The 15,323-nt window shown below is 40.8% G+C and overlaps 1 protein-coding gene across 1 annotated transcript in view; it reads left to right on the forward strand.

Moving 5' to 3' along the window:
* Positions 1–15,323, forward strand: part of EFCAB6 (EF-hand calcium binding domain 6) — a 153,739-nt gene that overhangs the window by 111,241 nt on the left and 27,175 nt on the right. The window contains exons 23-25 of the mRNA XM_074936748.1: positions 2,480–2,635; positions 6,054–6,249; positions 11,408–11,596. Coding sequence (XP_074792849.1) covers positions 2,480–2,635; positions 6,054–6,249; positions 11,408–11,596 — 541 coding nt within the window. The remainder of the gene's footprint in view (positions 1–2,479; positions 2,636–6,053; positions 6,250–11,407; positions 11,597–15,323) is intronic.

Here is a 15,323-nt window from a genome sequence, read left to right on the forward strand (position 1 = left end):
CCCATATAAATGTCCAATCGCTTTTTGAATCTTGTTATGTTCTTGGCCTCAGTGACTCCCTATGTGCAATGAGTTCCACAGTTCAATCACAAGCAGTGTGAAAAAGTATTTCCTTTTGTCAGCCTTGAATTTCACACCTGTTAATTTCATTGACCATGACCTTATTCGCTGTCTCTTTCCTTGCCCACTTCCTGACTGCCAGGGGTTATCCTCCAGTAGCAATTCCAGTCTGTTTGCTCTGCACACCCACTGGTCCTTCACATTCAGTTTGCTCTGTCTGAAAGCAAGCAGTGCAAGAGGAGTTGAACCCAGACCCTTGGACTCCTCAAGTTTTACATAGGAAGACTGTAAGTGTCTTTTGAGCCAGAGGTTGGAGTCATGGCTTTAAGAATGAAGTCCATTGTGTGCATAGACACAATGGAAGGCAGTGATCCAGCAGAACCACCAATGTTTCCCTTCATGAGAGGGTCATGAGCAGCAGAGCTGGGTACCATGCCCGTTCCACCATGTTAGTCAGCATAAAGACGTTTGAAGATGGAGGGAGGCCAGATCCAATGGCTACAGGATTTAGTGGTTCCAGTGGCTACAAAATCCAACACAGATGGTATACAATGGTCCTGGCCCTTACCTCACTCTCTGGGAGTTGGGAAATGCATTCCTTCCATCTGTCCAAGTCTGGCTCAGGCTAGTTTACACAGCCCATTTACTCTGGCTTTCCTCAAGTGTTGTGAATTTCACCCTAAATTCTTTGTAGCAGTTTTATGCCCTGTGATTAGACACAGTAAAACTGTGACTCTGAGCATCTTAACATTCAAAATATAAGGCTGGATATATAATTTTTTTTGGTTTTCTTTTAACTCACAGGAACAAATACCCCAAATTAGAAACAGACATTGAGCAGCAGCTCTCCAGCTCTTCAAGAGAAATACAAAACATTTGCAAGACAAGATTATTTTTTGGCAGCATAGCTGAATCCATAGTTTAAATCCTCATTTACTCAGTGCACATATTTACTGCTGCAAGTGGAATAATTACTGCTTGGAAACCATTACTCGGTCCAAGAAATGATGAATGCCTCAATTTTCTAAAAATATGAATCTCAAAAGCGGTTTTGATTTTACATCTTCCTTTACTTTCATTTTGAAGGTTTAAGTGGAAGATAATAGTGGTGATGAAGAGCTATCATTTAGCAGCATGGGTCGGAATGTAACATACCCCTGTGAAGGATTCCAAAATAATGGTATTGTGATAGATTAAGGGCCTCATGGTGCCTTTAAAGCACAGCCTTTCCTTGTGGGCAGTGTGGAGCCGCACTGTCTCCTGGGGAGGGATTCCTCACTGAGCACCCTGGTGCTTTTGAGGGTGTGTAGGCCATATTAGCAGGTGGCAACAGCCTAAAGGATTCCCTGATGCACCTGTCTTGCTTTGAAGACCAGTATGGAGAAATAGACCATGCCCCCACCTCCTTTATCCAGCCTGCAGTTGTGGCTGGCCCTTAAGAAGTGTCAAGCAAGGGGGGAAAGGCTCCTTGTGCTCTCGTTCCATGCATCTGTGTAAGAGCCCATCACTTTCTGACCCTACATGCCTGATCCGTGTTTCATAATCTACATCTGGTCATAATTCTCATTTATTTTAAACCTTGCATTAATCTTTAGTGACTCCTCCAGCCAACTGAGTTGCAGTGATAGGTTGTGGAGGCAGCAGTAAAGTATGGACAGGTTGGTGTTAAACTAAGAGTAAAGGAAAAGCAAGGGGTGATGCCTGGGTCTCCAAAAGGTATTCAAAAGATCCCCAACTTCTCTGGGATAAAAATGACAAAATAAATGGGGGTTGGAGAAAAGAGTCTTGGGTCTGAATTAATTAATCTGTGAAGAAACAGATGATGTTTTAAATACCTGATAGCAGCTCTAATGGATTCATCCAAAGCCCATTGAAATCACTGGGAGTTTTTCCATTGACTTCAGTCAGTTTTGGATCTGGCCCTCAAATAGTATAGTTTTTGCTCTGATATAATAATTTCAATTAAACAGCAAGACTTTCTGTTCTTGTTAAAGTTTTATCAGCCCAATATTGCAGAGGGTAATTTGTTGGAAGTCAATTGTCATAACAGCTATATTAAACATTGTATATCTTCTTTAGGGCCAAGTTTTCAAAGAGGGATCTAGATTTTGTATCTTTAATTTTGAATGGTCAAAAGCAGGTAGTTAAACCTTCTAACTAATTGATTTACAAATCCAAATGTCATTTGTACACACATATCTGGGTGGCTTATCTCTGCAATTGCTTGAGAAAATTTAAAAGTGGTTTTGGAAAATTAGACATCCTAATAATTTTTGTTTCACTCTTTGGACAAATGATACCAAGTTAACAAATGCAAGTAAACCGAGATTCTTGCTCTGCCTTTTATTTTTGTATATTTGTATTTATCTTTTTCTAATATTTAACAGGAGAACTAAAACAAACATCTGCTCTCTTTCAGGGATAAATTGAGGGACTACTTCCAAGACTTCAACAAGGCCTTTTATAAACTGGATAAAAATAAAGATGGCTATATAACAGTAGATGACCTATGTAGGATGCTGCAAGAATTCAACTATTATCTTGATGATGAACAGTTCAACAATCTTCTAAACAGGTTTTTATGATTGTATCATAGGTCTCTCTTTTGTCCCAAGCCAATAAAGGACTTAAATATGCGCTTCACTTTGAGAAAATAAGTAGTCTTATTAAAACCCATGCAATTACACACATGCTTAAAGGTGCCCATGTGCTGAAGCGCTATGCTTGATCAGGGTTGGTTCTGAGGATAAGTAAGATGGAAATTGCTTTTTAGATAAAATTAAAAACAGATTAATTTATTCTGTCTTCCTCATAACATTAGTGTTGTAACAACTTAAATGCTTTTGAAATCAAGCTGATTATTTGAGGAAATTAAGCAGATCTGAAAATAGGTCGGTTTTTTTTAGTGTATTTTAAAATTTGTATTTAAATTATTAGTTTTATTTAATTAAACAAAAAAGAATGCGGGGTGGGGGGGAACCCCTGCAAAAGCAGTAATTGAATCGTATCAGGCTAAAAAGTATTAATTTTCAAATGCTACTGCTATGCAAAGGCATACATTCTGTGTTGTGTCTTAATATCATCAAGTAATATCAAGAAATAGAATCTCTTTTATAAGGTCTATAGAACACAAAGGACCTAATCTAGTAGAAAATATCCATAGCTTTCTGCACTTCACAAGCCCCAGAAGTGACATCCCTATGTGGCACTGCGTTATGTTCTCATAACACTGTTAGACCAGACTCTTTAAAAAGAAATTACAAAATCTTTTCTCAGTTCACCTTTTGTTGAGTGATCAACTTTTTATGAATGGAAACCTTAATAAGAATCTTCTGCTTGTTTCTTCTTCAAAGACCTCTTGATGATAAACACCTCCATTCATTGTAATTTTGTGCAGATTATTCCTTTCTAGATCCAAAATAGACTGTTCTAAATAATACAGAGTAGATTAGCATTTGCATTTGGTTTTATTACTAAAATTTTAATACCAACTTGGCAATTTATTTCTCTGCTGAAATGGTGTTGATTATTTCCTTTTCCACGGTGTCTCCAGTATTGGAGCCAGCTTGACATTGGTAATCTGTGGGAGTGCTGTGCAGCTGCAAGACACAAAATCAGGACTCTTGAATGTATTTTTCTTAGTAACGGATATTGGGTCTATGGTTAATTTCTGTTCCAGTCTCTTTTCATAAAGCTTCCTTTTTGTTTAACTGGCTCTCCTCATTAATTAGACATTCTAGTAAGTGGATATTCTGGTGATTGGTGGCATAGGCAGTGGTCCTCAGTGATTTACTGTGAAAAAAGATGACAAAAGTACATTACAGTAATTCACTTTCACATAAGGAATATAAGATTTGCCATGCTGGGTCAGACCATAGGGCAATCCACTCTGGCACTGGCAAGTTCTTGATGCTTCAGAGCACATTTTAGCATCATATCCTTAGCCAAGTGTGCAATGCTGAATGCAGGACAGAAAAAGTCCTCCCTGGCCCCTGTGGTATGAGATTTGCTTACCTCTATCAAAGCATGCATTCAGTGTCTACAAATGTGATTACTGGTCATAAAATTATCTTGGCCTATTAAAACTCCATGTACAGTCTCTGAGCCAGATCCTGATCTCAATTACCCCAGTGTAAATCTGGAATAATTCCAATGGAGCCAATGGATTGCACCAGGTTAAATGATCAGAGTCTCTCTGACTGACTTTTGATGGTAATTCCATAAGCTGACTGCACTGAATTTCCACTGGGGTAGCTGTGAGCAGAATCTGCCCTTTGATGCTATGGTTTACTGTGGTAATGAATTCCACAGGTTGACCACACAAGTCTGAAGTCTTTTCTCTGATTGTTTTAAATCTACTTGACATCATTTAGTTAAATGTTCTTGTCTGATGGGGCAGTGGAATAAATAAACAAATAATATTTAATAATTAATTTCAGTCCTCCCCCCCCGACTCTTCTACTTCCTGTACTAACAACCCTTATTTTTGTAGTTTCTCTCCATATGTAAATCATGACTTAATTCTCATCTTATGTGGTGAAACATCCTTGAGTAAAAATGAATTTGGTTTTGTAACAAAGTCCTCTGCAAAAAAACCTCAAAATCATATGTTAGAACTCCTTTTTCCCCAGGCTGATATTTGATGCAAAAATGTATTCACTGTTTATACCTGGAGCTATCTACATTTAGATGTGCAGCTCACTGAATTTCTTATATGATGAAGTACAAAACTCCATAGTCTCTGTGATCTACCAGATATTACACTTGGCAAGCAGATATTTAAAAGGTCTGAGAGGAGATTTGAGAGACTTCAGGCCAGACTCTCCAGTGTAACCTGACAATGAAAGCTTAGCAGCAAATTCCCCTTGTGGAGGGGAACTCTTCACTGGTTGGAGATGGCATCTGCTGGGTCAGACATATCACCCTTCAACTCAGTGGATGTGCCAAGGGAGGAAAGGCATGTATCAGAGGCATAGTGAAGGGGAACTTCATTACACCAGTCCTCCACATCCCCCAGACACCTTATGCTCGTGGCTTAGGTTAGAGCAGCCATTATGTTGCTCTCATGGATACCAAAGCCAGGCTGGTGCAGGATCAGGAGCTGTACAATTGTTCCCTGATAGCCTGCCACCCTGTGCCCAGTGGAGCTCAAATGCAGGGGACAGTCGAGCCCTTCAATTATAAACTCAAGAAAAGCTTTGTATGGAAATTGATTTCGTTTCCTACCATGTGATGAATAGAAGGCAGTTTATCCACTGTTTATAGCAGGAGACCTGGAGTCAGAACTCTGGGTTCTATCTGCAGCTGGCACACTGTGATTTTGGGGAAGTCACTTAGGATATGTCTACACAGCAGCTGGCAGCAAGCTAGCATACTAAAAGCAGCAATGTGGACTTTGCGGCTTGGGAAGTGGTTCAGGCTCTCAAGCCCACCTGACCCCCTTTGTCCGAGTTTGGGTGGCTATCCCGAATCTTTGCTAGAGGCTCAGTGCCCACAGTGCTCTCTTTAGCGCCCCAGCTTGAGCTGAGCTAGCACAAATCTGTGTACCTAGACTGGGAGGCTCCCTCCCACCGCAGTGTAGACATACCTTAGGCTTTGATTTTCAGAGATGCTGAGCAGCCACAACTCTCACGGAAGCCCATAGGAACTTCAGGGACTCAGCGCTTTTAAAAGTCAGTCCAGTAATCTCTTTTTGCCTCAGTTTCCTTGTCTGTAATAGCAAAACTTCCTGGGATGTTGTGAGATTCATGTTATACTTTAACAGCTCTTTTAGATCCTGGAATGAAAGGCACTATGCAAAGTGCAAAATTGGGGCAGGGACTACCTTTTTTGGTCTGGGTTCATATAGCACCTACCACAATGGGGTCCTGACCCATACCTGGGTCTCCTAGGCACTACCACAAGACAAATAATAATTACTATTTAGTAGCAATTGTAGTAGCAGATATACATTTTTACAAAATGTTGATATACTATTCTGCTTTTTCTCTTAGCTTAGGAATCAGTATTCATGACAGCAAGCTCTCATATTTTGATTTCCTGAGAGCGATTGATGATGGCAGAGCATCTAAATACCAGCAGAGACAAAAGCATGCTGCACCACCTGCAAGCTTTGCAATGCTCAGCTTAGAAAAGACCCTAATTAAGATAAAAGAAATAGTTACATCTTCTTATGATTTGTTATACAAGGTAGGTTACATGTGGACATAACATTTCATTTCATTTCTTTATGCCTGGCTGGGGGCTAGCCTAGCTGTCTAGAAGCATTTCTTCTGCTAAATAGGGTTCCCCAATGCCAGGCCAGCAAGAGCAGGGATTAGTATAAAAGTAGCATGGCCCCCACCAGAGAAAGCACTTTGTAGCCTCAACCTGTGGTGGTTACATGACACAGCAGTGACAAGTCATTGCAGCGTATGGCCCTGTGAGAATAGAAGTTGGTGAGTAAAAGGGGAAAACAGGATCTTAGAGCCCCCACCAAATTAATTAGGTGCATGTAAATTGTGTGTTAGACATCTTTGGAGCAAAACTCTTCCAAATAACTGGGAGGAGAGTGCATAGTGCATGGTTTCCCCAAATTGTGAGTTATTACACATAGGGAATACACGATGCTGTGGTGGAGCATTTTGGTTTTACCAGAGTTGAGATGGGCCATGCTACACTTGAGTTATGCAGGTCATCCCAGGGAGGCAGGGTTGAACACTTGACTAAGAATCCAGAGGAGTTCTGTTGACAGCTCTGCTCTTGACTCTCTGTGAGGCTTTGGACAAATCACTTAAACCGACTGTGCTTCAATTTCCCCATTAATAATCACTACCCACCATTATATAGCATTTTGAGATTCTGTGAATGAAAAGTGCATACGTTATTGTATAATTATTATAATTATGCCTGAATCTACCAAAAACCTGCAGCCAAATGGATTCTCTCTCAAAGTTCTTAGTGTCCAATGGGATCATGCTAGAATCAGTCTTAAGTATAGGCAAGAACAATCAGACAGATTTTGAAGGAAACTTGCCTATCCCAACCCACAACCACAGGGCTAATGGACACTGATATGCTGTGAGAAATCATAGAATATCAGGGTTGGAAGGGACCTCAGGAGGTCATCTAGTCCAACCACCTGCTCAAAGCAGGACCAATCCCCAACTAAATCATCCCAGCCAGGGCTTTGTCAAGCCTGACCTTAAAAACCTCTAAGGAAGGAGATTCCACCACCTCCCTAGGTAACACATTCCAGTGCTTCACCACCCTCCTAGTGAAAAAGTTTTCCCTAATATCCAACCTAAACCTCCCCCACTGCAACTTGAGACCATTACTCCTTGTTCTGTCATTTGCTACCACTGAGAACAGTCTAGATCCATCCTCTTTGGAACCCCCGTTCAGGTAGTTGAAAGCAGCTATCAAATCCCTCCTCATTCTTCTCTTCTGCAGACTAAACAATCCCTGTTCCCTCAGCCTCTCCTCGTATGTCATGTGTTCCAGTCCCCTAATCATTTTTGTTGCCCTCCACTGGACGCTTTCCAATTTTTCCACATTCTTCTTGTAGTGTGGGGCCCAAAACTGGACACAGTATTCCAGATGAGGCCTCACCAATGTCGAATAGAGGGGAACGATCACGTCCCTTGTTCTGCTGGCAATGCCCCTACTTATACAACCCAAAATGCCGTTAAGCCTTCTTGGCAACAAGGGCACACGATTGACTCATATCCAGCTTCTCGTCCACTGTAGCCCTTAGGTCCTTTTCTGCAGAACTGCTGCCTAGCCATTCGGTCCCTAGTCTGTAGCGGTGCCTGGGATTCTTCAGTCCTAAGTGCAGGACTCTGTAGTTGTCCTTGTTGAACCTCATCAGATTTCTTTTGGCCCAATCTTCTAATTTGTCTAGGTCCCTCTGTATCCTATCCCTACCCTCCAGCGTATCTACCACTCCTCCCAGTTTAGTGTCATCTGCAGACTTGCTAAGGGTGCAGTCCACGCCATCCTCCAGATCATTAATGAAGATATTGAACAAAACTGGCCCCAAGACTGACCCTTGGGGCACTCCACTTGATACCAGCTGCCATCTAGAAATGGAGCCATTGATCACTACCTGTTGAGCTCGATGATCTACCCAGCTCTCTATCCACCGTATAGTCCATTCATCCCGCCCATACTTCTTTAACTTTCTGGCAAGAATACTGTGGGAGACCGTATCAAAAGCTTAGCTAAAGTCAAGGAATAACACGTCCACTGCTTTCCCCTCATCCACAGAGCCAGTTATCTCGTCATTGAAGGCAATTAGATTAGTCAAGCATGACTTGCCCTTTGTGAATCCATGCTGACTGTTCCTGATCACTTTCCTCTCCTCTAAGTGCTTCAGAATGGATTCCTTGAGGACCTGCTCCATGATTTTTCCAGGGACTGAGGTGAAGCTGACTGGCTTGTAATTCCCCGGATCCTCATTCTTCCCTTTTTTAAAGAGGGGCACTACATTAGCCTTTTTCCAGTCGTCCAGGACCGCCATGAGTTTTCAAAGATAATGGCCAATGGCTCTGCAATCACATCCGCCAACTCCTCTAGCTCTCTCGGATGCAGCGCATCCGGCCCCCACGGACTTGTGCTCATCCAGCTTTTCTAAATAGTCCCGAGCCACTTCTTTCTCCACAGAGGGCTGGTCACCTCCTCCCCATGCTGTGCTGCCCAGTGCAGTAGTCTGGGAGCTGACCTTGTTCGTGAAGACAGAGGCAAAAACAGCATTGAGTACATTAGCTTTTTCCACATCCTCTGTCACTAGGTTGCCTCCCTCATTCAGTAAGGGGCCCATACTTTCCTTGACTTTCTTCTTGTTGCTAACATACCTGAAGAAACCCTTCTTGTTACTCTTAACATCTCTTGCTAGCTGCAACTCCAGGTGTGATTTGGCCTTCCTAATTTCACTCCTGCATGCCTGAGCAATATTTTTATACTCCTCCCTGGTCATTTGTCCAATCTTCCACTTCTTGTAAGCTTCTTTTTTGTGTTTAAGATCAGCAAGGATTTCACTGTTAAGCCAAGCTGGTCGCCTGCCATATTTACTATTCTTTCTACACATCGGGATGGTTTGTTCCCGTAACCTCAATAAGATTTTTTAAAATACAGCCAGCTCTCCTGGACTCCTTTCCCCCTCATGTTATTCTCCCAGGGGATCCTGCCCATCAATTCCCTAAGGGAGTCAAAGTCTGTTTTTCTGAAGTCCAGGGTCCATATTCTGCGGCTCTCCTTTCTTCCTTGTGTCAGGATCCTGAACTCGACCATCTCATGGTCACTGCCTCCAGGGTTCCCATCCACTTTTGCTTCCCCTACTAATTCTTCCCGGTTTGTAAGCAGCAGGTCAAGAAGAGTTCTGCCCCTAGTTGGTTCCTTCAGGAAATTGTCCCCTATACTTTCCAAAAACATCTTGGATTGTCTGTGCACCGCTGTATTGCTCTCCCAGAAGATATCAGGGTGATTGACGTCTCCCATGAGAACCAGGGCCTGCGATCTAGTAACTTCTGTTAGTTGCCGGAAGAAAGCCTTGTCCACCTCATCCCCCTGGTCTGGTGGAAGAATAGAATAGTCTTCCTTTGCTTCTGCTTTTAGCGCAGTCACTTTCAAAGTCAGGGTTGCTGCTGCATGTGTAATAAGAGATACTAATCCACCTGGCCTCAAAAGGAAAACCTTCATTAGAAAGAGGGGAGGTCAAAAGTGTGGTTCAGCAGAGTTTAGCTAACTTTCCAAAAATATCATACTGTTTTCACAAAAACTCTACATCGCCAACAAAACACAACCATTGAAAAGTCTGAAAATGAATACAGAAGGGTGTCAGCGGAGTCCTCATTGCCATGTAATCATTCCCCAATCACTTTTGGCTTACCTGGCTCACTCTGCCCAACCCAACTTTATTTTTGCCCCTAAAATTTCTCATAAGTATAGGCAAAGATCAAAATAAGTTGCTAGGAATTCATAGAATCCCATTTCCTATTCAAGGGATCTGTTTCCAGTGTATTCTAACATTAAAATATATTACAGCATGATTTTATTAAAAAACCTGTTATTTGCTACACAATACAGTCAGTACAGTTAAAAATACCATCTTGTAAAGTCATTTTATGAAATTCTATTCATAAAATTATTTTACTAAACCAAAACATCACATCCTGAAAGAACCTATAGAACTTTGACTCGGACTATATTCTTGTCAAATTTGTACAAAATATTTACATATGTAAAATCACTGTTTATATATTCAACTGCATATTTTTATTGTAAAACAAAACACGGGGGCAGAGATAAAGTTGGTTAAGTGGTTATTAGTTGGGTGGAGTCACAGTGGGCATACCCTGCCCCACACAGTGGCTCCCCTGCACTCCAGTATTCACTCTCACTGCACCAGTTGCTTACAGAATTCGATACCTCTTCTGGTTCTTTGCACTCTCTTCAGTGTCCACTCCAGAAGCAGAATTCAGTCTAATGCATTTCCTGTGGAAAGAATCTTTGGGAACTCATGTGGTTGCCCCCTCTGAAGTACAAAAAACTGGAACATCCGAGAAGATCCTGTGCCCATAAAACTGGACAGATGGCAGTGTGTACTGAGCACCCTTCCAGATTTCCCAGGACAGTTATCTTCAAAAAAGGAATGAACTTAGGAAAACCTTGACAGATGGTAACCCTAATACCTGGAAGAGCAAGAATGTGGGAACCAAGATGAGCGGTTATTTGCTCACAGGTTGACCTCTGCATCTCCAAGAGATACTGAGAATGGAGATCTTTCCCACAGAGTGCTTTGGAGGGGGGAGAATGGGAAAAAAGCAACATTAGCTTATCTAGTCAAAAGTTTCCATCTGCCGGGAGAAAGAAAACAAACTAGTATGCATAGTCAACTCAAATTTTCTCTATGGGGGCACTCTACAGGGGGTGGATGTCTCAAACATTTTTGTTTGTATCCTTTCTTGTTTGGCTTAAAGGAATTCATATTAACCTGTACCTGGGCTGTATATTTGGGCATCCAAGCAATCAAATATAAAATGTCTATCTGTTCTCACTGAATGCTTATTTTTTGGAAGATTCTATTGATTGGAGAAACAATTATTTACTTAATACACAAAAATATAGGATAAATTTGGTTGATTTTTAAACTTGTTGGATTTCAAGACGATAAACTTTTCATTTCCAGTGGGCTTCAGTAAGCTTCTTTCATTTCTTCAAATCTAAAATACCTGTAGCTAAAAGAGGAATACATGTCACATATGCCTTTATCTATACAATGTAGCCACCCAGTAATGGCCATGCTAAAGAGAAATCACTTCTGAAAGAGTCAGTGTTTTTAAAGTAACATTCCTTTTTGCTTTCTCAGGCATTTTCTCTGTTTGACAAAGAAGGCACTGGGACAGTTAAAGCACTGGAATTCCGCCAGGTACTTGACCATTTCTGCTTTAAACTATCGGACAGGCAATTCAGGCACCTACTCAAGAAGCTAAGGATTTATGAAAATCATACAGTAGACTGGAAATTTTTCCTGAAAAATGTTAATCTCCTCTTAGAGGTAAGTCTAGCTACCAAGCTGTAAGCTGTTTCTTTTAAAAATGAACTCAAATGCCTTAAAATGAATGAATTCAATAAGCATGCTAATTCTAAATAAATCGTCAGGTGCAGCTTCTCCCTTTGAATATCTCTTGCAGTCAATGGGATGTTGGGAATTTCTGTTGAGTAAGCAATGAGTAAGGACAAGTGAATAGGGTCTCTCATAAGAAAGAACATTCATTAGAATTAGCAAATTATGGCACTGATTCTGCAAATTATTCCATGGGAACAGAGGGCTTTGCTAGAATAGGGTAACTAGTAAGGATAGGGAACTACAGAAAGATGACTGATTTTGGATCTTGAACAGGCTTATTTAATTAATTCATTTTTTCAGTGATTAATCCAATGTTCTGCTCTGAACAAATGTATTAAAATGGGAGTGGTATGTATACACCACAGAGGGCCAAATTCAGAGGTGAGTTTGATTAAGTACAGAGGAAGTCTCAATTGGTGAAATTTACTACTTCTTCCGACACCCTCAAAGAGTGTGTTACACAAACATAGCCTCACTCTAGACTTACTTAAGATTCACTTACATTTAATTGTGGCCCAGTTGTGTTATCTGATACTTACACCCACATGGACTCCCACTGAAGTTGATGGGACTCTACACAGACGTAGGATGAGGACCTTAGATTTACACTCACACCCACTTAACAATTTGGAACCTCCCTGCCCCCCACCCAGATGTAGGAAGTAAGAGCAGGTAAGACGGTGTACAGAGGTTTCCATTCTATTTAATTTACACATTCCTACACCTTCTTCCAGTTGCTTTGCATGTCCTACCATAGACTCCCTTACACAATGATAAATGGGTGTAAATAAATCTAACTGAGTGCAAGGGAGGCTAAATTATGCCCCCTTGCAGTTCACTTCTAAATTTGGCCAAGAGAATCAAAAACTATTTGTATCAGTTAATATAGTAGTCCTTGAAAAAAATAGAATAACTTGCATCTTATGCCTTAAAAAGCAGCGACTGTTTCATTGGCAAAATATATGCTTGCAGGACAATAGAATGAAAAAAAATTGTCATCCAATGGAAAACCATATAAAAAGCCTTTTATTTTATTACCATAGCAATAATAGAATGTTGTGCAAAACAAATCCACACAGAACTATATGGTAATTAAATATTATGTCATAATGTAGCAACTGAAAAACCAATGAGATTTCTACTTCGTGTCTGTTTATATTCCAAATCAAAAAGTCTGTTCGGCATTAAAGAATAGGAGGATTAGGTTCTTTCTTAAGAGGAAGAAAAGGACTGCAATTTTCAAACAAAGGAGAACCCGCAAACAGCTTCAAAATGTTTGTAATATGTATATGTCATTTATCAATAGGAATATTTAGATTCACTCTAGGGTTTATTGTAAGTGCAACTGTGTCCATAGTTTAATAGGATGGCTTGAAATACATTTTACTGTCTGTAAATTTAGCATTTACATTTATAGTACTGTGTCTGTTACTCTGTTCGTAATAGCAGGAAAAGCCTAGTTAAGTACGGGTAGAGTAAAAGTAGTTTTAACTACAGTTCTTTAAAAAAATAAGATTTTTAAATATTTACATTTTCATCATAATGATATCCTAACTAACATGAGAGACTATTTGGTTCTCAGATTTGATACATTTGTGTTCATGTATGCATAGAATTAAAATACCTTATTCACAACTCCGTTAGTCCAGACCCAAGAATGTATTTGTTTTATGAGTGTATTCGTATGCAGCAATAATCATCCTTTAGCAAGCTTTAACATTAGATAACTATTTTTGATACCTAGTGTTGTTTCTGGTATATCTTGAGCCGCCAAGGTGCACCCTCCTTAAGTCATGTGGAAAAAGCTCAGCACCTCACAGGATCAGGCCCATAAGAAGACTCTGCATCAGAAACTTCTTTAGTGCTGAATCTTTCAAGATGCTGAGTAACTCCTGGAAGTTGCTAAGCCACTTACTTCAGCAGGAAATAAGATGCTCAATATCTTGCTGGAGGTGCTTGGTATTTCACAAGATTGAACCTTAAATTGCTTCTGTTTGAACAGCATTTTTTTCTCAGTGAATCAATACTCTCCTGGCTCTTGAATGTGCTGTGTGTGGGATAGATGAGATAAAACCATCAGTAAAATTCCAAATCTCGCCAGATGGGAGAATTTTGTTTAAAAGAAATATGAACCAGATCCATAGTATCAGGTCAGCTTCTAGATCCCATCAAATCTGATGTTTTCAATTTGAGTTCAAATGAAAATTCTATTCCTTTGCAATTTCATCCCGTTGTGGGCCCACACTCATATCTGGGCTGGAGCACAAGTTGCAAGGGGAGGCTGGTCATTAAACTATTCACCTCTTCCAAATATGTAATAATTTTGACTTGTAAAGTATTTAGCTAAATTAATGAGGTATGCAACTCATTCAATCACATTATCAAGTCTGATCATTATGTTATACAGCTTGATCACTGAAACATATGCAAAAGTAACTAGTGAAGTGTTCAGCTTGATCATTAGAGTATGGAAAATTTACTGAACTAGTAAAATATGGGCCTGGGATGACTTTTGTCTCAAATGGCACCTCATAAATAAAACCCTCAACCACAAAGGCAAACATTTACAAGCCCAGTAGCTATACAGGTTTAAACTATATCTTATGCTTAGAAAACTGCTGAATAAGAGGAGGTGAGAACATCTTGGGGAAATTATTTCAAAATTGTATTCATCGTTAGGGTCTTTGGATGGTTTTGATGTAAGCTAATGAGACTTATATTCTGATTAATTCTCTATAATACAAACTACAGTAGGTCTGATCTGATTTAGATGAATGAGATGTCAACTGAATCAGAGTTTTCTGTAGAAGTGCATGAGTATACTGTCAAAAATAAGATTAAAGAAATGTAAAGCATTTTAAGCGCTATGACTGAAGTGGGATAAAGATAAGGAGGTGAGAAAGAATTCTGGTTGGGTCATTTACCTCTGATATTACTAAGCAACACTCTAAAAGTGAGCCGGTGGTACAGTAATAGCTGAGAAAGGGACCACATTTTATGTTGTGATACTGCTAACCCATGAAGAACACATCTTAGGGCCTTTAGTAAAGTGTCCAGACCAGTGGACTATTTACCACTGTGGGCACATATGCAGCTCTCTGTGTGTTACGTGAGCTGTGTCCACACAATATGTATATTACCTGTACATCTACCAAAAAAAAAAAGGTTCAGTATTTGTTATATGACAGCAACGTGATTCAAATCGATATAGTACCTTTCATTTCAACACTGGCAAATGTCTACCAAAAGTATTTAAAATTAATTAATTTGCTGCCAGGGTGGCATGGCATCCTGTATTGCCACCCTCACTTCCGCACTGCTGCTGGTGGTGCGGCTGGGCTGAGCGCCCGGAGAGCGTGGCTGCGGAATCTGCCTGCAAAGATGGGAGCCCTGCACAGTGTGGTGTGCCATCTCCCCAGCCAGAGACTGCCCCCAGGCACTCAGCCCCTCCAACCCCCCCAGCCAGAAACTGTCTCCCAGCCCTTCCTCAGAATGACCCCCTAGCCAGGGAATGCCCCGTATCACCCAACCCCCCTGGGATTGTCCCCCCAGCATCCAGACCCCCCAGCACTGGACTGGCACACATGCCTGCCCTGCAGAGACAGGGTACCTTGTCCATGGCAGAACAGCCCACCTCGGGACTGCCCCATCCAGG

Source organism: Natator depressus, chromosome 1, assembly GCF_965152275.1.
Source record: "Natator depressus isolate rNatDep1 chromosome 1, rNatDep2.hap1, whole genome shotgun sequence".
Classification (NCBI taxonomy): domain Eukaryota; kingdom Metazoa; phylum Chordata; order Testudines; family Cheloniidae; genus Natator; species Natator depressus.